The 22,186-nt window shown below is 57.6% G+C and overlaps 1 protein-coding gene across 1 annotated transcript; it reads left to right on the plus strand.

Annotated features, from left to right (window-relative positions):
- The first annotated feature begins 619 nt into the window (after nucleotides 1–619).
- On the plus strand, nucleotides 620–20,241 carry BRI3BP (BRI3 binding protein). Its single transcript, XM_080650308.1, has 3 exons — nucleotides 620–962; nucleotides 7,126–7,228; nucleotides 15,186–20,241. The coding sequence occupies exons 1-3, from the start codon at nucleotides 756–758 to the stop codon at nucleotides 15,605–15,607; spliced, it is 732 nt and encodes a 243-aa protein (XP_080506434.1). The 5' UTR covers nucleotides 620–755; the 3' UTR covers nucleotides 15,608–20,241.
- The last annotated feature ends 1,945 nt before the right edge of the window (nucleotides 20,242–22,186 follow it).

The raw sequence follows: 22,186 nt of genomic DNA on the forward strand, positions 1-22,186 counted from the left end.
AAAAGAAAAGAAAAGAAATAGTTCAGCATGAACGAAAGAGCGGTGCCCTGGCCCGGCCAACCGTGGCCCTTGGTGGAGGAATATGTACCTTTCTTTTTTTCCAATCAACTGCAGTCATTTATCCTGGTTGAGGCTGTTCTAAGTTTTCCAGGCATGGGTTGCTTTTTACGGAAGTTTAAAATTATTTTAAAAAATAAAAATAGCCCTGGCTGGTGTGGCTCAGTGGATAGAGCGTTGGCCCGCGGACTGAAGGGTCACGGTTTCCATTCCCGGTCAGGGCACATGCCTGGCTTGTGGGCTCGATCCCCAGTAGGGGGCGTGCAGGAGGCAGCCAATCCATGACTCTCTCTCATCATTGATGTTTCTATCTCTCTCTCCCTCTCCCTCCCTCTGGGAAATCAATAAAAACATTTTTTTTTAAAAAAAAAAAAGGTTGACACCCTACCTGGTCAGGGAGGGCTTCCAGGGGGTGGGGGAGGGGAGACACAGCGACCTCAAACCTGTCCCGCCTGCTCCCGCCAGGTTGGAGGGCTGGGCGGGTACCCGCGTCCGGGGGCGGGGCCAGACGTGGGCGGGGCTGTGGCGCCTTTGCGCGCGGGGCGGGGCAGGTGGCGCAGCGCGGCGGCGGCGGCGGCGGGCACAGGCGGCGCGCGGTCCTCCAGCGCGCCTACGCGGTCCCCTCCGGAGTCGCCGCGTCCCTCGGTGCGGCCCTCCCCCCCCTCCTCCCGACCCCGCATCATCCCTCCGGCCCCGGGATGGGCGCGCGCGCCTCGGGCTGGCCCCGGGCCCGGGCTGGGCTGCTGCTCGTGCTGCCGCTGCTGCTCGCGCTGCTGGCTCCGGGCGCGCAGGGGGCGCGGGGCCGCGGCGGCGCCGAGAAGAACAGCTACCGCCGCACCGCCAACACCTTCTGGCAGAGCGTCGCCAGCCTGTTCGGCGAGGACAACGTGCGCGCTGCTCAGAAGGTGGGCGCTGGGCCGGTGCCCGCAGTCACCTTGTCCGGCCGCGCGCACCTGGCGCCTGGCGCTTGGCGCCTGGGCCGTGCGCGGCCTCCGGGGCGTGGGGAGACGGATACCGGGGATGGGGGCACCGGGAACGGGGGTGCCCGGGATGGGGGTGCTTCGCCTACGTCCCACCTGCCCGGCCAGCGTCAGGTCTGGCGGCGCGTGTGAGCGCAGGGCCTCGGGGCTCCTTCTACTCCGCGCCCCACTTCTCCTTGGACCTTGCCCCCCCAGGGCGCCGCGGCCAGGGCCTCCAGGCCGCGCTGACGCCGGCCGCGCCTCATTCATTCATTCTCCGCGTTTGAATGAGCACCTACTATGAGCCAGGCACCGTGCCGCCCGTGTCCTCTCCCCAGCGACCCCAGATTTCCTCTAGCCTCGCACCCACTTCCCCTGGGGCCCTCCTCTGTCTGATTGGAAGATATTTATTTAAAAAAAAACACAAAACTTTTACTTTACAAGAAAAGGAAGGGAGCGATGCGGCTGTCCTAACCCTCCTGAGCGCCTACTGCGCGGCGGGCCCCTCCGGTGGGGCGTTTGGTTCCTCTCTTTGCGGGGGTTCAGGGCCTGCAGCCCCCTGGGAGGGTGCTGAGCGCCCAGGAGGAGCTCAGAGAGGCGCCCCGCTCCCTGCTGGGCCCTCGGAGCTGGGTGGGACGGGCCGCCATTGGGGCACAAGTCCACCAGCGACTCCCCAGAAGGAGGAAGTGGATGGGGACCGATGCACGTGGCGATGTGGTTCTCTGAGCTCAGCCTCGCATCCCTCCGGCTGCGCTAGTTCTGGGCTGTGGGAACGCGGAGACGTTTGGGTTCACGTTGGGGCTCCACCGCTTCCAGACTGGAGGGCCCCTGGCTCAGTCCCTCCATCCTGTTAAATGGGGACAGCACTGCCTTGTGAGCTGGTGACTGAGGGGCCGGTACTGTCCCCACCGAGAGTCATGGCTGGGTTCCTATCGGCCACTGTTAGTTCTCTCCCGGCCAGGGCACCCGTCAGCCAGGGCACCCGTCAGCCAGGCCACCCACCAGCCAGGGCACCCGTCAGCCAGGGCACCCGTCAGCCAGGCCACCCACCAGCCAGGGCACCCGTCAGCCAGGGCACCCGTCAGCCAGGGCACCCGCCAGCCAGGGCACCCATCCTCAGCGTTGCTGAGCTGGGCTGGAAGGACCTGCAGGGTTAAAGCAAGTTTCCTGGTGCTTGAGATGGAGAGGGAGGGGGAGAAGAATATTAAAACCCAAATACAGCGGGCTAATTTTTGTTTTATTAATATATTTTATTGATTTTTTAATAGAGAAGACGGGAGAGGGATAGAGAGCTAGAAACATCGATGAGAGAGAATCATCGATCAGCTGCCTCCTGCACACCTCCTACCGGGGATGTGCCCGCAACCAAGGTACATGCCCTTGACCGGAATCGAACCCGGGACCCTTCAGTCCGCAGGCCGACGCTCTATCCACTGAGCCAGACCGGTTAGGGCACAGCAGGCTAATTTTTTTTACAAAATATCTTTTTAAGGATTTCAGAGAGGAAGCGAGAGGGAGAGACAGAAACATCAGTGATGAGAGAGAATCGTGGATCGATTCTGGGAATGGAACCCTGACCTCCTGGTTCATAGGTTGATGCTCAACCACCGAGCCACACCGGCCGGGCCAGGTTAATGTTTCAGTGGGTGCTTTTGTGTGGCCCGAGAACGATGTTCTAAATATCCACATGGCCCTTTGGCAGAAAGAAGGCTCTCCCCTCCCCCCCCACCCCCCCACCCCCCCGCCTTAGGGCAGTCCTACGGGGTAGGTGCTGCTCCCATTTTACAGATGGCCAGATGGGGAGACCGAGGACGGGTGGTGAAGTGACTGGCTTTCGGCGAGACCGCGTGGCAGAACGGGGACTTGAACCCAGGCCGTGTGGACCTGGAGCCCACGGTCTCCTGCCCCAAGACTGGTCCCCGGTTTCCCCAACCTGGGACGTTTCTAGAATGTGGCTGACGTGACTTCCTTTGGTTTCCTGCTGAGTGGAGCGCGGACGCGCCAGGCTTGGGTTTGGGGGAGACGGTGTGTTAACGGCCCCCAAAGGAAGACGGGTTGCGTTTGGCTGCAGCTGTAGGTTTCCGGGGGGCCTGGGCTTACTAATAAGAGCCGGAGCTGTGTGATGGTTTGCGAATTTTGGGGGTGTTTAAAGAGACACCCTGGGTTTCTACTCGAGGACTCGTCTAAAAGAAACCCACGAGCCCTCACTGGTGTGGCTCAGTGGATAGAGCGTCGGCCTGCGGACTGAAGGGTCCCGGGTTCGATTCCGGTCAAGGGCATGTACCTTGGTTGCGGGCACATCCCCAGTAGGGGGTGTGCGGGAGGCAGCTGATGGATGTTTCTCTCTCATCGATGTTTCTAACTCTCTCTCCCTCTCCCTTCCTCTCTGTAAAAAATCAATAAAATATATTTAAAATAAAATAAACCCACGACCTGGTTTGGTTCCGGGGCCGTGCTGACCCACAGACATGGCTTGGACCCCCAGCTCTGCTGCTCACCAGCTCTGCGACCTGGGGCCTGTCTGGGTCTCCCTTGCGCCCAGGAGAAAAAGTGGGGTCCTGCCCGGAGGAGGGGGCGCGCGTTGGGTCCGGGCAGGTGGGTTGGCAGGGAAGGGAAGTCCCGGGACAGGGTTGGCGGCAAGGTTCCCAGGCGGCGGCACGGAGGTCTGGGTCTTGGGGAGCATGGGGAGCATGGAGGGGGGGGGGTGGGGGGGAATCCAGCTGCTCCTGTGTGGCGGGAACTTCTGGATGTGGTGGGAACAGGGAGGCTGAGAGCTGGTGTTGTTCTTTTCAGTTTGTTCATGTTTTTATTTTTTAGTTATTTATTTGAATATATTTTATGGATTTTTTTACAGAGAGGAAGGGAGAGGGATAGAGAGCTAGAAACATCGATGAGAGAGAAACATCGATCAGCTGCCTCCTGCACACCTCCCACTGGGGATGTGCCCGCAACCAAGGTACGTGCCCTTGACCGGAATCGAACCCGCAGGCCGATGCTCTATCCATTGAGCCACACCGGCCAGGGCCATGTTTTTATTTTTAAAGAGCCTGCCTTCCCTTATAGGTAGAGAGATCCACCCTCATTGGTGTTCTGTTGGTCTTGTGTATGCTATTCTGCACCTTCTCTTCTCTCTCTCTCTCTCTTTCTCCTCACCCGAGGATATTTTCCCATTCGTTTTGAGAGAGAGTGGGAGAGAGAGGGAGAGGCAGAGAGAAACATCGATGTGAGAGAGACACATGGATGGGTTGCCTCCTGCACGAGCCCCGACCAGGGCCTGGGCCGGGGAGGAGCCTGTAACCGAGGTACGTGCCCTTGACCGGAATCAAACCTGGGACCTCTCAGTCCGCAGGCCGACGCTCCATCCACTGAGCCACACTGGCCAGGGCTTGTCTTTATTTTTAAAGAGCCTGCCTTCCCTTATAGGTGTAGAGAGATCCCCCCCTCGTCGGTTTTCGGTTTATTTTGCACTGTGCACGCTGGTCTGCGCCTTCTTTTCCCATTAAAGTTTGGAGATCGGACCTTCTCAGTCCCTGGAGCAAATTCGTTTAAGGACATCCCATCCTTTCCCCCACCCCTCACCGTGGATGGGTTATCCGGTTCCTGTCTTTGCCACTTAAGCAAGGCCACAGGAAAGGCCTTCATCGGTGGGGTTTTTTTTTTTTCTTTTTCTTTTTTTTGGTGTGTGTGTGTATGCACTTAGACCAATTCATCTGTAAATTGTTATAGAATTGCTGAGTCAGAGGGTCTGGTCTGTGCATTTTTAAATTTGTACTTGAATTAGAACCCGTGCCCTTTCCTGCAGGGTAAGCATGTGAATGGCCCCCCCCCCCCGCCCCCGCCGGCACACCCCACATGATTAGCACTCTGCTGACTTCTGACGACTCACGGTCAGAAGCTGGGTGCCTGCCTGTGTCCTCTGTAAGCAGTTGCTTTTTAAAAAAAATATATATATTTTATTGATTTTTTACAGAAAGGAAGGGAGAGGGATAGAGAGTTAGAAACATCGATGAGAGAGAAACATCCATCAGCTGCCTCCTGCACGCCCCCCACTGGGGATGTGCCCGCAACCAAGGTACATGCCCTTGACTGGAAACGAACCCGGGACCCTTCTGTCCGCAGGCTGACGCTCTATACACTGAGCCAAACCAGTCAGGGCAGTACGCAGTTTCTTTGGTGGTGGTATTTTCTTTTTAATCAATTCTCTCTCTTTTATTTTTCCTTCCCATTTTATTTATTTATTTATTTATTTTTATTTTTTTAATATATTTTTATTGATTTTTTACAGAGAGGAAGAGAGAGGAATAGAGAGTTAGAAACATCGATGAGAGAGAAACATCGATCAGCTGCCTCCTGCACACCTCCCACTGGGGATGTGCCCGCAACCAAGGTACATGCCCTTGACCGGAATCGAACCCGGGACCCTTCCGTCCGCAGGCCGACGCTCTGTCCACTGAGCCACACCAGTTAGGGCTTTCCTTCCCATTTAAAAAAATATGTTTTTATTGATTTTTAGAGAGCGAGGAAGGTAAAGGGGGAGAGAGAGAGAGAGAGAAACATTGACGGGAGGGAGAACCATCGATCGGTTGCCTCTCAGGCGCACCTTGGCCGGGAATCCAACTGTCACCTCTCGGTTACATATGGTTGATGCTGGACCGCGGAGCCACACCGGCCGGGCAGGAGAGCCCGTTCCAAATGCTCAGCCAGGTCCCCGGGAGGCATTTCCCTCCACACCGGAGCCAACGGGCACATGTACAGGGTCCCATGGCCCGGAATAGCTCAGACCCGGGGACAGCCTAGGTGCCCCTCGGCAGGGCATCGGTGAGACCGCAGGCGTGCGTCACAGACCTCAAAACAAGGAAGCGGCCTGGCCGGCGTGGCTCCGTGGCTGAGCGTCCGCCCGTGAACCAGGAGGTCACTGGTTCGATTCCCTGTCGGGGCGCCCAGGTGGCAGGCTCGATCCCCAATGTGGGGTGTGCGGGAGGCAGCCCATCCATCTCCCATTGATGTTTCTGTCTCTCTCCCACTAGCCCTCACGCCAAAGCGTCCCGGGTTCGATTCCTGGTCGGGGGCCAAGGTGTGGGTTGCAGGTTCCTTCCCGGCCCTGGCTGGTGTGCCTGTAGGAGGCAGCCAGTGGCTGTGTCTCTCTCATGTTGATGTCTCTCTCTTTCTCCCCTTCCCTCCTTCCCTCCCACTCTCTAAAAATGAACGGGAGCCGAAACCGGTTTGGCTCAGTGGATAGAGCGTCGGCCTGCGGACTGAAGGGTCCCGGGTTCGATTCCGGTCAAGGGCATGTACCTTGGTTGCGGGCACGTCCCCAGTGGATGGTGTGCAGGAGGCAGCTGGTTGATGTTTCTCTCTCATTGATGTTTCTAGCTCTCTATCCCTCTCCCTTCCTCTTTGTAAAATATCAATAAAATATATTAAAAAAAATAATAAAATAAATGAGTAAACATGTAAGCAAATCATTGATTGTTATGTCCATAAAAAAATAAAATAAAATAAAAAAATAAAAATGAACGGGAAAATGTCCTCAGGTGAAGACTAACAACAACAGCCAAAACCGGTTTGGATCAGCGGATAGAGCGTCGGCCTGCAGACTGAAGGGTCCCGGGTTCGATTCCGGTCAAGGGCATGTACCTTGGTTGCGGGCACATCCCCAGTGGGAGGTGTGCAGGAGGCAGCTGATCGATGTTTCTCTCTCATCGATGTTTCTAGCTCTCTATCCCTCTTCCTTCCTCTCTGTAAAATATCAATAAAATATATTAAAAAAAAAAAAAGACTAACAACAACAAACTCATAAAAAGGAGACATCAGGCCGAGGACAGCAGACCCTTGGCCAAGGGCGAGCAGAGGACTCCTGGCTGTCGGACGAGGGCGGGCAGGCGGCCCTGCGGCGCGGGTGGGGCCCCGCGGGGTGTGCAGAAGGGAGGTGGCACTCCATTTCGTTCAGTTGGTGGCCCACGACAGTGGACAGTGGGTCCCGGCTCGCCAGTCCCCTGGGCCGTGGTGACCCGTGGCTCTGTTCCTGCTGACGGTAAACGGTGAGCTCGCTGGGCCCGGACGGCGGCGGCGGCGGCCGGGGCGGTCACGACCTTCTCTGTCTCCGCAGCTGCTGACCAGGCTGACGGAGAAGTTCGTGCACGGCGTGGACGTGTTTCTGGAAACGCTGTGGAAGGTGTGGATCGAGATCTTGGATGTCCTTGGACTGGACGGTAGGTGGCGGTGAGCTGCCAGTTCTGTTCCGGTGGGTCTCCCGGGTGGCCGGTCCCCTCCGTGGGGCTCGGGGTGGGGGGCGGGGGGGGGGGGAGGGCAGTGAGGATGGGGATGAGCACCGGCCGTGACAGTAGCTTCCACGAATGGTCCCTCGGAGCCGAGGTTCCGGTGCCATTGAGGATTCGGTGCCGGGGAGGGCCCGTGCCCCCGTGTCTGCCCCAGGCCCGCTGTGCATTCCCTGGGATCCGGGTCAAACTGCTCCCGCCCTGGCCGGTGTGGCTCAGTGGATAGAGCGTCGGCCTGCGGACCCAAGGGCCTCGCGGTCAAGGGCACGTCCCTCGGCTGCAGGCTCCTCCCTGGCCCCGGCCCTCCGTCGATGCTTCTCTCTGTCATTCCCTCTCTCTTCCACTCTCCCTAAAAAATCAACGGAAAATATCCTCGGGTGAGGATTAAAGCAAAGCAAAAGGAAACAGAACTGCTCCAGTCACTGCATCGGAAAGGGGATTAATGCAGAGAAGTGGGGTGCTCGCGGAGTCCCCCGGTGAAGTGACGTGTGACCCCGCACGCGGCCCTCCTGTCCTGCCCTGGGAACTAGGAAGCCGCCGCCTCCGCCTCGGGGTCCCCGAGACCACCCAGGCTCTGGGGCGCTGGAGGAAGACTCGCAGGACCCAGCTCGGCGTCACAGTCACGGCTGCAGCGTGTCCGGGCGAAAGGACGTGACGCCGGATCCGCGAAGGGAACGGGTGCGTGAGATGAAGTCCCGAAGAGACGGGGCGCCAGCTTCCAGAGCAGGGGTGGGCAAACTTTCTGACTCGAGGGCCACCATGGGTTCTTACACTGGACCGGAGGGCCGGAGCAAAAGCATGGATGGAGTGTTGGTGTGAACGAATATAAATTCAAAGGAAAGGAGCGGAGGGGAGAGCAAGAGAACCGGATCGAACAGCCGGATCCGGCCCGCGGGCCGTAGTTTGCCCACGGCTGCTCCAGAGCCTTCTCGGGGGAGACACACGGGACCCGCTCAGTTCCCCAGCACGGAGCTGGGACAACACGTGTGTGCGTGTGGCATCCGCCCGGGAAACTCCTTGGAGACCCCAGCACCCCGGGGTGTTGGTGGGGGCCGCTCCGCTGGGCGCCCTCTGCCTGGCAGGCACCCAAGTCCCCGGCTCCCCGAAGGAAAGAAGCTGGGGGGTCAGCGTAAACCATCCTGTTGGTGCAAGCAGTCCAGGCCCGGGAGAACGGAGGGGCCCCTTTGCCCAGTCCCACGCACCCAAGCCATGACCGCGATTCCCCGCAACGCGGACCGGTGTCCCACACGTTTAGCTCCGTTCTGACGCGGCCTGCCTGGGGTCCGCCTCTGGTCCCACAGGTGAAGGGCTCGGTCCCTACGAGACGTCCGGGGGCACCTGGACGTGACACGGTTTTCCGGAGGGCTCTGAGCTCCGAGGGTGTTCAGCGTCCGCCTCCGTTCTGGCCGCGGCCCCCACACCTTCCCGGAGCCCCCGTGGGTGTCCCAGCCCTTTGCCTGCTCGGTCTTTTCCGTCTTCGGGGCTCTGCTGTGTGACACCTCCTCCAAGGAGTCCATCCTGATGACCCCACGTAAAGGGACGTCGTCTGTGCTCGCACCACCCCTTCTTTCTTTTTATGGCGTTTGTCTGCTGTAACCTCCTGTGTTGTGGGGGGGGGAGGGCGCGCGGAGAGGGGGGTACCCCTCTGGAATCTCAGCTTCTGTGAAGGGGGGATGGGTCTTGCCCATCTCCTCCAGGTCGTACACCTGTCCCCAGCTCTGCCCCAGCACGAAGGGGCCCAGCGTTAATAAGTGTTGGGAGCCCGGCCGGCGTGGCTCAGGGGTTGAGGGTTGACCTAGGAACCAGGAGGTCACGGTTAGATTCCTGGTCAGGGCACATGCCCGGGTTGCGGGCTTGATCCCCAGTGGGGGGCAGGCAGGGGGGCAGCCGATCTATGAGTCTCTCTCATCATGGATGTTTTTTTTTATTTTTAAATATATTGATTTTTTACAGAGAAGAAGGGAGAGGGATAGAGATTACAAACATCCATGATGAGAGAGAAACATCGATCAGCTGCCTCCTGCACACCTCCCACTGGGGATGTGCCCGCAACCAAGGTACATGCCCTTGACCGGAATTGAACCTGGGACCCTTCAGTCCGCAGGCCAACGCTCTATTCACTGAGCCAAACCAATCAGGGCTATTTCTTACTTTTTAAAATAGATTTTTATTGATTTCAGAGAGAAAGGGAGAGAGAGAGAGAGAGAGAGAGAAACATCAATGATGAAAGAGAATCATTGGTTGGCTGCCTCCTGCACGCCCATACTGGGGTGGATCTAGCCCACAACCCAGGCCTGTGCCCTTGGCCAGAATCGAACCTGGGACCCTTCAGTCCGCAGGCCGACGCTCTATCCACTGAGCCAAACTGGCTAGGGCCATCATTGATGTTTCTCTCTCTCCTTCTCCCTTCCTCTCTGAAATCGATAAAAATATATTAAAAAAAACATATATTTTTTAAAACGTTGGAGGCCTGTGGCCCGCTGCTTACGCCGTGTCCTTCCCGGGAGCCCCTCTGCCCGTGCCTGTGACCTTATCGCGAGCAGGGTCTTTGCAGAGGGGAGCAAGTCAAGAGGAAGGCATCCCGGCTCAGGCTGGGGGCCCTGCACCCCCTGTCTGGGGTCCTGAGAAGAAGAGGGACGTTTGGAAACAGGCACAGAAACACACAGGGAGGAGCCCGCCGCGTGGCCATGGGGGCAGAGCCTGGAGGGTTGGGGCCACAAGCCAAGGGGTGCGGGAGGGTCCCAGGCAGGAGGGGCCGAGGCGGGACCCGGAGCCCAAGGCCGCACGGGTGGGTGGGCGCCCTGGTTCGCACCGGCGCAGCCACTCGGGACGTTTCCAGCCTCGAACCATTGCGTTCACCCTCTGAGGGGGCCTCAGGCCGCGGCGGGCACCTCGCTGCCCGGGCAACGAATCGGAGGCGGCCGGGGGGCCCCTCAGGCGGATGCTGTGCAGCTCGCGGCCCCCGAGGGCCCCTCCTGGACTTGGGTGGAGCCCACGAATGACCTGGATACAGCGACGGCGCGCGGTCCGCTCGGGACCCGTGCTCTCCACCTGCCCAGGCTGTTGGACTCTCGGCATTTCCACCGCTGGCCCGGGAGCCCGGGTGGACACACCTGATTGCCGGAGTGGCACGCAGCCCGGGGGGAGGAACCCCGAGTGGAGACAGCTCTCGGCGGCGGATGGACGGACGGACGGGACTGGGACCAGAATCGGAGTCGGGCCGCCGTGGCACCGCGAGGCGGTCGATGCTCACGATCCGCAGGTTCCCGAGGTGGGGGTGCTCGCTCCCACGGCACCGTTCCCCCTTTTGCTCAAAGCACGGCCGTCGGAGCACCCGGAGGCCCCTGCAGTCCGCGTCCCGCCCTCCGAAGCACGCGTGTGTGGAAGGCTGACGTGGTGGGTGCTCCGGTCCAGAGTCTTCCCGTGAGCACCGTCCGTCCTCCGATTTCCTCCCTCGGGGTGTCCCGGGATGGCTGAACATGGACACGTCTTAGCCAGAGCCGTCCCGCCCACGGACACAGAGAGCCAGCCCTGGCCGGTCGGGCTCAGTGGACAGAGCGCGGGCCTGTGGACTGAAGGGTCCCGGTTTTGGTTCCGGGGGGGGGGGGGCACATTCCTCAGCTGCAGGTTCAAACCCAGGCCCTGGTTGGGCACCTGCAGGAGGCAACCCATCGACGTGTCGCTCTCACATCAGGGTTTCTCTCTCTGTCTCTCCCCCTCCCTTTCACTAAGACTCAATGGGAACAATATCCTCGGGTGAGGATTAAACAGAAACAGGAAGGAGGGAGGGAGGGAGGGAGGGAGGGAGGAAGGAGGGAGGGAGGAAGGAAGGAAGGAAGGAAAGAGGGAGGGAGGAAGGGAGGAAAGAGGGAGGGAGGAAGGAAGAAAAGAGGGAGGGAGGAAGGAAGGAAGGGAGGGAGGAAGGAAGGGAGGAAAGAGGGAGGGAGGAAGGAAGAAAAGAGGGAGGGAGGAAGGAAGGAAGGGAGGGAGGAAAGAGGGAGGGAGGAAGGGAGGGAGGGAGGGAGGGAGGAAGGAAGGAAAGAGGGAGGGAGGAAGGAAGGAAGGAAGGGAGGAAGGAAGGAAGGAGGGAGGGAGGGAGGGAGGGAGGAAGGAGGGAAGGAGGGAGGGAGGGAGGGAGGGGAGGGAAAGCCAGCCACACACACAACGTGAAATGTTCTCACTCACTGTCACACTAAGAAAGGAAACCGGTGGAATTCATTTTAATGAGGCATTTCATGTACCCGATAGACCCGAAATATCGTCCTCTCAGCGTGTTATCAACATGGAAAATGAGTGATGAGGTGTAATTGTCTGTTGAAAAAAAAAAAGTTGCCTGGCTGGTGTGGCTCAGGGGTTGAGCATTGATTGACCCATGAACTAGGAGGTGGCCAGTTTGATTCCCGGTCAGGGCACAGACCCGGCTCGCGGGCTCGATCCCCAGTGTGGGGCGTGCAGGAGGCAGCTGATCCGTGATGCTCCCTTATCATGGATGTTCCTCTCTTTCCCTTCTCTCTCTCCCTTCCTCTGTCTCTTAAAAAGAAAAATCAATAAATCAATATATTTTTTTAAAATATATTTTATTGGTTTTTTTACAGAGGAACAGAGAGTCAGAAACATCGATGAGAGAGAAACATCGATCAGCTGCCTCCTGCACACCTCCCACTGGGGATGTGCCCGCAATCAAGGTACATGCCCTTGACCGGAATCGAACCCGGGACCCTTCAGTCCGCAGGCCGACGCTCTATCCACTGAGCCACACCGGTTAGGGCCATAAATCAATATCTGAAAAACTTAAACAATAGAACCGCCATCCGACCCAGCGACCCCACTTCTGGGAGTTATATCTGATGGAAATGAATAACATGACGTATGAGAGACAGCTGCTCCCCCACGTCCATAGCGGCGTTATCTTCAGTAGCCAAGACATGCAGACGGCCTGAGTGTTCATCAGTGGTGCGTGGAGGACGCAGGTGTGCACTTGGGCCACGGAGTGTTATCCGGCCACAGGACGGGGGGAAACTCTGCCATTGTTGACAAATACGGGTGGACCTTGGGGGGCTGAAGCTGAGATGAGCCCCACAGAGAAAGACGAGTACTCTTGTGATCTCCCTTATACATGGACCCCTAACAGCAGCCCCAACCCATGGGAAAAGAGATCAGAACGGTGGTGACTGGAAGCAGGTGGGGAGAAAGGGAGTTGGATGGAGGTGGTCAAGCTCTAGATCAGGGGGCCAGGTCCCTGTCCCTCAGACCGTTGGAGGGCCGGACTATAGTTTTTAAAAACAAAACAAAACGATGAACAAATTCCTAGGCGCACTGCGGGCCCGGGACGCGTCGGCTGCTAAGCAGGACAGGCGGCGGCCCCCGGCGGGCCGGATCCATGTCCTCGGCGGGCCGCAGGTGGCCCGCGGGCCGTAGTTTCAGGACCCCTGCGTCTAGATAAACACATACGAGGGATGTGATGTTGGACGTGATGGCTGTCACTAACGCTGCTAGAGGGTATGTAGGGGGGTTGTTAAGAGAGTGCTAGATCCCATCGGCGTGGCTCAGTGGTTGAGAGACCACTTAGGAACCAGGAGGTCCCGGTGGGATTCCTGACCAGGGCACGTGCCCGGGTTGCGGGCTGGTTCCCGAGGAGGGAGCGTGCAGGAGGCGGCCCATCAATGATTCTCTCTCATCATGGATGTTTCTATCTCTTTCTCCCTCTCCAGTCCTCTCTGAAATCATTAAAAAAAATATTAAAGAGAGAGAGAGAGCCCTAACCGGTGTGGCTCAGTGGATAGAGCGTCGGCCTGCGGACTGAAGGGTCCCGGGTTCGATTCTGGTCAAGGGCATGTACCTTGGTTGCGGGCACATCCCCAGTAGGGAGTGTGCAGGAGGCAGCTGATCGATGTTTCTCTCTCATCGATGTTTCCAGTTCTCTATCCCTCTCCCTTCCTCTCTGTAAAAAAATCAACAAAATATATTTTAAAAGAGAGAGAGAGCCCTGACCGGTTTGGCTCAGTGGATAGAGCGTTGGCCTGCGGACTGAAAGGTCCCGGGTTCGATTCCGGTCAAGGGCATGTACCTTGGTGGCGGGCACATCCCCAGTAGGAGGTGTGCAGGAGGCAGCTGATGGATGTTTCTCTCTCATCGATGTTTCTAACTCTCTATCCCTCTCCCTTCCTCTCTGTAAAAAAATCAATAAAATACATTAAAAAAAAAAAAAAGGAATTGGAATAGATGAATCCCAAAATCTTTGAAAAAAAAAAAATCAACAAAATATATTTTAAAAGAGAGAGAGAGAGACCTAGATCCTCAGAGTTCTTAGAACAAGCAAAAAAAGTTTTTCCCTTTTTTGTATCCATCTGAGATGACGGCTGTGAACTAAACTTACTGTGGCGCTCATGTCCCCCACATATGTGTGCCAGGATGATGTACGCCTTAAGCTTAGATGGTGCTGATGCCGTTTCCATCTCAACAAGACTAGAGGCGGGAGAAGCATGCTGGAGTAGGACGTGTGCGTGTTCCCAAGGGTTCGGTAAAAAAAAGGTGCGTGGCTGGAGCGATGAGGCAAAATGCGGCCGCGGGCACTGCTCTCTCCACTCTTCTCTTCGGACGTCTCCCTGAGCCGGCACGCAGAGGACGCAGCTGCTGCGTTTCCCCCCACACTCACGAGGGCACTTCGTGGGGGGGTGCCAGTTACGAGTAGGGTTGGCTGGGCGTAAGGCCCCCCACCACCACCACCACCTAGCAGCAGCCTTATCGAGGCGGAAGCGTCTCTCTCTTATGGGGAAGGTCGCAGGTAGGTGGGTAGGCAGGTAGGTGGCTGGGCGGTGCCAGGTCCTCGGGACCCAGGCCCCTTCCGTGTTTTTGCTCCCCAGTCGGTGACTTTTCTCCCTTCATGGCCCGAGACAGCTGCTCTCAGTCCTACTATCGCATCCAATTCCCGGCAGGCCGAGGAACGAGAGGTAAAGGGCGCCTTTCTGCTACTTTTAGGAGAAAAATAAAACTAAAACTAAAATACACACACACACACACACAGACCCTTAAAGCGACCACAGAGCATTTCTGCTTCCTTGACCAACACTTGGGTAGTGTAGCTTGAAGCGGGGAGACATTGGTTGCTGCAAGAGAGACGAGAAGGGCCCTGGCCGGTGTGGCTCCGTGGATAGAGCGTCGGCCTGCGGACCCAAGGGTCCCGGGTTCGATTCCGGTCAAGGGCACGTATCCTCGGTTGCAGGCTTCTCCCCGGCTCAGGTCCTGGTCGGAGCTCGTGCAGGAGGCAACAACCCATTGATGTGTTTCTCTCCCGTCGATGTCTCTCTCTGTCTCTCCCTCTCCCTTCCGCTCTCTCTGAAAATCTGTGGGAAAATATCCTCCGGCGAGGATGAGCAACCAGAACGGGAAAGAGACGAGGGGGGAGGACAGTGAGGGACCGTGACGGGTGTTTTATATTTTTTTTTATTTTTTTATTGTTATTTTTTTTTATATTTTATTGATATTTTACAGAGAGGAAGGGAGAGGGATAGAGAGTTAGAAACATCGGTGAGAGAGAAGCATCGATCAGCTGCCTCCTGCACACCTCCCACTGGGGATGTGCCCGCAACCAAGGTACGTGCCCTTGACCGGAATCGAACCCAGGACCCTTCTGTCTGCAGGCCGGCGCTCTATCCACTGAGCCACACCGGTTTCGGCGTGACAGGCGTTTTAAAACCCAGGGGAGGGCAGGCAGACTCCCCCCCCCCCCCCGCCCCCCCGGGGTTTGGCGTGAAGGTAGCGGAGGCAGCTTCGTGCCCCGGGCGGTGGCGCGGGCCCAGCCGGTGCGCCGAGCTGCCCTCGCCCCGAAACGCCCGCCCGCCTCCCACAGCCTGTAACCGGCCGCTGTCCCCCTGTCGCTCTTGTCCCGCAGTGTCCAACATGTCGCAGTACCTGAGCCCCGCCTCGGTGGCCAGCAGCCCCGCCCGCGCCCTGGTCCTGGTGGGCGTCCTGATGCTGGCCTACTGGTTCCTGTCGCTGACCTTGGGCTTCGCCTTCAGCCTCCTGCACCTGCTGTTCGGCCGCTTCTTCTGGGTGGCCCGCGTGGCGCTGTTCTCCCTGTCCTGCGTGTACGTGCTGCACAAGTACGAGGGCGAGCCCGAGGGCGCCGCGCTGCCGCTGTGCTTCGTGGTGGCCGTCTACTTCATGACGGGGCCCGTGGGCGCCTGCTGGCGCGGCCCCCCCGGCGGCCCCGGCCTGGAGGAGAAGCTGGACCAGCTGGACGCCCAGGTGCGTCTGCTCAACATCCGCCTCAACCGCGTGCTCGAGAGCCTGGACGGCGCCGCCAGCAAGTGACAACCAGCCGCCCCGCCGGGGCCCCCCACGCCGCGGGCGCCCTCGCTCCGCAGGCAGCAGAGGAGGAGGAGGAGGAGGCCGGCCAACCCCAAACTGTCTCAATAAAGGTGCCTGAGCCACGGGGGGTGCTCGGTGAGGGTGTTTGGGCCGCGGCCGCAGCAGACTCTCCGGGGGGGGGGGGGGGCCGCGGCCGCAGCAGACTCTCCGGGGGGGGGGCGCCTGCCGGGTGTGGTCCGCGGCGGGGAGAGAGGTTTTTTTTTTCTTTTTCTTTTTTTTTAAAAAATATTTTATTGATTTTTTACAGAGAGGAAGGGCGAGGGATAGAGAGTTAGAAACATTGATCAGCTGCCTCCTGCACACCTCCCACCGGGGATGTGCCCGCAACCAAGGCACATGCCCTTGACCGGAATCGAACCCGGGACCCTTCAGTCCGCAGGCCAACGCTCTATCCACGGAGCCACACCAGTCAGGGCAAGAGAGAGAGGTTTTTTTTTAAACCCAGGAGAGACCCTGTCAGCTGTTCAGTCACAGACGTGTGTCCGGTAGAGCATCCTGTGGATTCCCCCCCCCCCCCCCCCCCGCCACAGCCCTTAGAGAACATCTTTTGTAAGGTGGTTTTTTTTAAAAAAAATAAAGGCAGATCCGGGTCCCGTTGCTTCACACTTCACGTGGAGGTGGGGGGAGACGACGCGCATCCGACGTGTCGGAGAAGGGACGGATGGCGGGCGCTCCCCGGGCGAGCGTGTCACGTCCGCCCGGCTGACGTTTGGGGGTGGATGTTGACCGAAGCGGTCCACGTTGTCGCCTCCGCAGGTGGACGGTTGGGCTCGAGGCTGAGGACACGTCTCCTGGGTCCTGAGGGGACCCAGCCGCGCCCCCGGTAATGCTCTAAGTGAAGAACCCGTTCTTGAAAGGAACTGAGTGTATTTCCCCCCACACACTTCTGTACTTGGATGTATTTTAGGCTCCACAATTTGTAAAAGAAAAAAAAAAAAAAAACACCCCCAGGACGGGGCAGAGAAACGTCTTGGGGTCGGATGCCAGGAGCGCCCTGGGCAGGCGGCCGGCCGGGCTCGCTCCGGACCCTCTTGGTGGCCCCAGTCTCGCGCTGGGCCACCGGGGCCTTCGTAGGAAAAAGACGCTCTTGAGGGTTTTCGGTTTGCTTGTGGCTTTTTTAATCCTCACCCCGAGGGCATTTTTCCCGTTGATTTTGAGAGAGGGTGGAAGAGAGAGACAGAGAGAAACATCGATGTGAGAGAAACATCGATGGGCTGCCTCCTGCACGCGCCCCGACCAGGACCCCGGGCATAAACCTGGCTTCTGTCGGGCCTATATTCTTAACCCCAGGGAGTGTGGGAATTAAAATATATTTTATTGATTTTAGAGAGGAAGGGAGAGGGAGAGAGAGAGAGAGAAACATCCATGATGAGAGAGAATCATGGATTGGCTGCCTCTTGCACACCCCCTACTGGGGATCAAGCCCGCAACCCAGGCCTGTGCCCTTGACCGGAATCGAACCCGGGACCTTTCCGTCCGCAGACTGATGCTCTATCCATTGAGCCACACCAGCTAGGGTGGGAATTTTTTCTTTCCGTCTCCATTCCATGGAAGCTTATAGGGTATTTGGCCTGCTGTTCCCCCCGCCCCCCACCCCCGCCCTTCCCGGCCCCCCGCCACCCCCACCCCCATCTCTCTCTTCGTCTTCTCTTTTGTACGTGGGAAAATGTATTTTTGTACCGTATCTCATACCTTGAAGAGACACCTTTTTCTAGCTCCAGGGCCGTGGACGGGAGGAGTGTCACGCGTCGCTCGACGTGATGTAAGCACATCCTGGTGAGAACCGCCGTGGCGCCGTGGCGAGGCTTCCACGGTGTAGGCGTCTCCATCAGTGTTAACTTCCCGGGACTTCGGGAAATACCAGGAACAGAAAACAGTCCAGAAAAGAAAAAAAAAAAAAAAAAAAAGGCTGGGTTTGTGTGGCGGGCTGTGTGGGGACCGATGTTGACAGTGACCTCGCGCTCGATGCGCTAGGAGCGAAGCTTTGGGTGGGGGCCTTCCCGGCGTCCGGGTTCTGATCCCGACGCTGGTCGGCGTTCCCTGCCTCGCCCCGGCCGCCTGGGTACCGGGTCCCAGGGGTTCCCCGTATCATTCCCAAGGGCGTCGTTGCAGCGACGGAATCGCTTGAGCGCGTTTGCCCTGTGGATGGTGCTGGGGGGTCTTTTCATTTTTTTTTTAAAATGTGTTTTTATGGATGTTTAGAAAGAGGAAGGGAGCGGGAGAGAGGAACCATGACCGGCTGCCTCCTGCACGCCCCCTGCTGGGGATTGAGGCTGCAACCCGGGGCGTGTGCCCTTGACCGGGAATCGAACCGGCAACCTTTCAGTGCACGTGAGGACACCCACCCAAATTCAACGGAGCCACCCTGGCCGGGGCCTGCGCTGGGGTCTTCATTTGTAAAGGTGACTGCATGAGGACATGTAGGGTTAATACCAGTGAAAAAAGGTTTTTATTTTTATTTTTTAAATTTTTTTAAAATATATTTTATTGACTTTTTACAGAGAGGAAGGGCGAGGGATAGAGTTAGAAACATCGATGAGAGAGAAACATCGATCAGCTGCCTCCTGCACACTCCCTACTGGGGATGTGCCCACAACCAAGGTACATGCCCTTGACCGGAATCGAACCCGAGACCCTTCAGTCCCCAGGCCGACGCTCTATCCACTGAGCCAAACCGGCTAGGGCGAAAGAAGGTTTTTAATGCTCAGGCGCCTGAAGATGAGGTGCGCCACGCCACGCCACGCCACGCAGGGCCACACGTAACCTGTCACACGCAGGGTCAGCGGAGACTGGGGCGAACTGGGGACCGTGCCAGGTCAGGGTCGGTGGCTGTGAGGCTCATGACTTTGGCACGCCCACGAGGGCTGGCTCGCGGGGACCACGGAAACCACGTTTTGCTGTTGGTGTGTCTCCGATGCCGCAGTTCTGTGCAGCGATTCAGGATAACACACCCAATAGCCAACGCCGACTCGAAAGACCCGAAATCGCTACCTTTCCCTGCTTCCTGCCGCTTCAGACGCTTCGGATGAATGACATCTGCCTCGTGGTTGATGCTGGGACCTGCCCCCCGCCCCGGCTGGGTGTGGACTTACCCCCAAACCCCAGCTCTCTGCCACCCAGCTTGCTCACGTTGAAAGGAATTCTTGAGCCCGGCCAGTGTGGCTCCGTGGTTGAGCGTCGACCTATGAACCAAGAGGTCGCTGGTTTGAGTACCGGTCAGGGCGCAGGTGGCAGGCTCCATCCCCAGCAGGGGGCCTGCAGGTGGCCGCCCATCCGTGATCCATCGTTGTTGCTTCTATCTATCCCTCTTTCTTCTCTGAAATCAATAAAAATATATTTAAAATAAAACAACACACACACACACACACACAGGAAGAAATTCCTGAGACCCCAAGGTGTCAACCTCCGCCTCCCCCCAACTTTATTTTTCTAACGAGATCACTGTTCTGCACAGTTTTTGTTCTTAGCCATTTGAGTTGTTGGACTTTTGCGCCTCGCTTGTGAATAATAGAATTACACGGAGTGGCCAGAGGATGTTGATCTCTGAGCGCAGAATAATCTGGCCACTCCGTGTATATATATATATATATGTATACTAGAGGCCCGGTGCATGAATTCGTTCGTGCACGGGTGGGGTCCAGCCAGCCTGGCCAGGGGGAGGGGACATGGGCGGTTGGCCAGCCTGCCTGCTGGTCCAACTCCTGGTCGAGGGGACCATTTGCATATTAGCCTTTTATTCTATAGGATAGACACGGAGTGGCCAGATGATTATGCGTTCAGAGGTCACCATCACCTGGCCACTCCGTGTATATCTAGTTTGGCAGGATCTGACGCAGTCCCCTTAAACTGAGTGTTAGGCGGCCCTCGTACAAGGCCCTGCACCTGGGGACACAGACAGACTGGTCCGAGTACCGCCTCCCACACTCTGCTCTCCAATGACCCCCCTGACCTGTGGCAGCCACGTGGGGACCAGCGTCGCCTTTGTGGGGATCGTCGATTGCATCCGAAAACCTGGGCAGCGAGTGTCGGCAGGGACCGCCTGTTCCCGCGTCTTCTCGCAGATTTAAAGGTGTGAGTTCCGTCTCCGAGGGCCGTGCAATTGCGCTGATTGCTGGTGATGGAGACGGCGGTTCGCGCTCCCTCCAAATTCAGCAAAGCCATTTCTCTCCTCTTCACTGGACATCTCATTGGTGAGGTGGGGTGCCCGTTGTCCACAATGCATTCCCGATTCAATACTTTGTGTACCTGGTTATAAATTTGATAGAGCATTTCATTTGACATTTTTACTATAAATCACCTGATTTGCATAGAGGCGTGTGCGTGTGCGTGCGTGTGTGCGCGCGTGTGTGTGTGTGGTGTGCACAGTCTCCGTGCCATGAGCCTTGGGAAATGGATTCTACAGATATCGCATATAGACCTAAATGTACAAGGCTTGTTTGTATTTTTTTGGCAAAGCGATACATTTCCTGTTATTTATTAAGATAACTGGCTTTGGTGTTACGTAGAGATCTTTGTAGGCCGATTTCAGAACAGAATGAAACTGTTGTGACGATGACAGCTTAATAAATGTTTTATTGTAATAACTGGCTGTTGTACGACCTCCTAAATCTGCTCCCCCCCTTCCGGCCAAGCCCACGTGGAGTTTACCCCCGTTTCGACACGTCGTGGTGATTCTGTGAGAAGATCAGGCCGTCGTTCGTTGGAAGTGTTTATTGGAGGCAGGGTTATCAGATGAAATACAGGAAGCCTGTTTCAGTGTGCATTCCAGGTAAACAAGAAACATCCTTTAATTTTTGTTAATCCTCACCTGAGGATATCCCCCCCCCCCCGTGATATTGAGAGAGAGAGGAAGAGAGAGGGATAGAAACATAGAGCAAGAGAGAAGGATAGAAATATAGATGAAGCCCTGACCGGTGTGGCTCAGTGGATAGAGTGTCAGCCTGCGGACTGAGGGGTCCCGGGTTCGATTCCGGTCAAGAGCATGTACCTGGGTTGCGGGCACATCCCCAGTGGGGAATGTGCAGGAGGCAGCTGATCGATGTTTCTCTCTCATCGATGTTTCTAACTCTCTCTCTCCCTTCCTCTATGTAAAAAACCAATAAAATATATTAAAAGAAAAGAAACATAGATAAAGAGAAACATCCATCAGCTGCCTCCTGCATGCCCCTATTGGGGATCGAGCCTGCAACCCAGGCATGTGCCCTGCCGGGGAATGGAACCATGACCTCCTCCTGGCTCATGGTGGAAGCTCAACCACGGAGCCGGCTGAGCTACCGTTACATGCTAATCGGTAGCTATAACCCACAGAAGGAAGTGCTCCTAGGGTCGGTTAAAGGACATGAAAAGGGCCTCGCCTTGGTCTGATTGGGCTGCTGTATACAGAAACTAGTGGCCCGGTGCATGAAATTTGTGCACGGGGGGCGAGGGGGGGGGGGGTCCCTCAGCCCGGCCTGCACCCTCTCCAATCTGGGACCTCTAAGGGTGATGTCCCACTGCTGGGATCGGGCCTAAACCTGCAGTTGGACATCCCTCTCGCAATTCGGGACCGCTGGCTCCAAACTGCTCACCTGCCTGCTTGCCTGATTGCCCCTAACCACTCTGCCTGCTAGCTTTCTCGCCCCCAACTGCTCCCCCTTGCTGGCCTGATCGCCCCCAACTGCCCTCCACTGCTGGCCTGATTGCCCCCAACTGCACCCCACTGCTGGCCTGATCGCCCCCAACTGCACCCCACTGCTGGCCTGATCGCCCCCAACTGCACCCCCCCCCCACCGCCAGCCTGATGGCCCCCAACTGCCCTCCCCTCCTGACCTGATCGCCCCTAACTGCCTCTGCCTCGGCCCCACCACCAAAGCTTTGTCCAGAAGGATACCCGGAAGGTCTCCCGGTCTAATTAGCATATCACCCTTTTATTAGTATAGATACCATGGATTGGCTGGTGCAAACAGCAAACATTCATTTATGACCGCCCTGGAGGCTGGAAGTGCAAGATCAGGGTGCCGGGTGTTTGGTGTGTGGTGAGGGGCAGCTTCCTGCTTCTCTGCTCTGTGACCTTTGATCCCTGTCACCTCTCACTAACTGATGTTCACTTCCTTCCCTCTGACTTGGCGGGGGCGGGGGGGGGGGTCCCCTCCGGGCCCCCAAGCGCTCTGGGTCCTCACATACGAGGAGCGCCCCCCCCCCCCCCGTGCATCTCCGAGTGTAGAAATGTTAGCGTCACCGCGTCCCAAACGCAAACCCCTCTCCCTGCCCCACGGGAGTGAAGCGCTGGGAACCCGGGGAGCCCCGCACGTGGGGCGGGACCCACTCGCTCCGCACCCGTCAGGTTGTCAAGGTGACAGCGCGCGGCCTTCACAGGCGAAGGGTGACCCCGCCCCGCTGCTCCGCTCCCATTGGGCACGCCCTTGTCAGGATCTCCCTTGGGATTGGCTGAGAGGCGCGGCCCCATGTACCGGAACGACTTGCGATTGGTTGGCGCTCAGGTCGTGGCGCGGCGGTCTGGGCTGATGTGGGGCCAGCTCTCCA

This window comes from Plecotus auritus (genome assembly GCF_963455305.1).
Source record: "Plecotus auritus genome assembly, chromosome: 13".
Taxonomy (NCBI): domain Eukaryota; kingdom Metazoa; phylum Chordata; class Mammalia; order Chiroptera; family Vespertilionidae; genus Plecotus; species Plecotus auritus.

Coding starts and splice junctions, on each gene's coding strand:
- BRI3BP (XM_080650308.1), top strand. CDS start 756: ATGGGCGCGCGCGCCTCGGGCTGGCCCCGGGCCCGGGCTGGGCTGCTG. Junction 963..7,125: donor ACGTGCGCGCTGCTCAGAAG/GTGGGCGCTGGG, acceptor CTGTCTCCGCAG/CTGCTGACCAGGCTGACGGA. Junction 7,229..15,185: donor GGATGTCCTTGGACTGGACG/GTAGGTGGCGGT, acceptor CTTGTCCCGCAG/TGTCCAACATGTCGCAGTAC.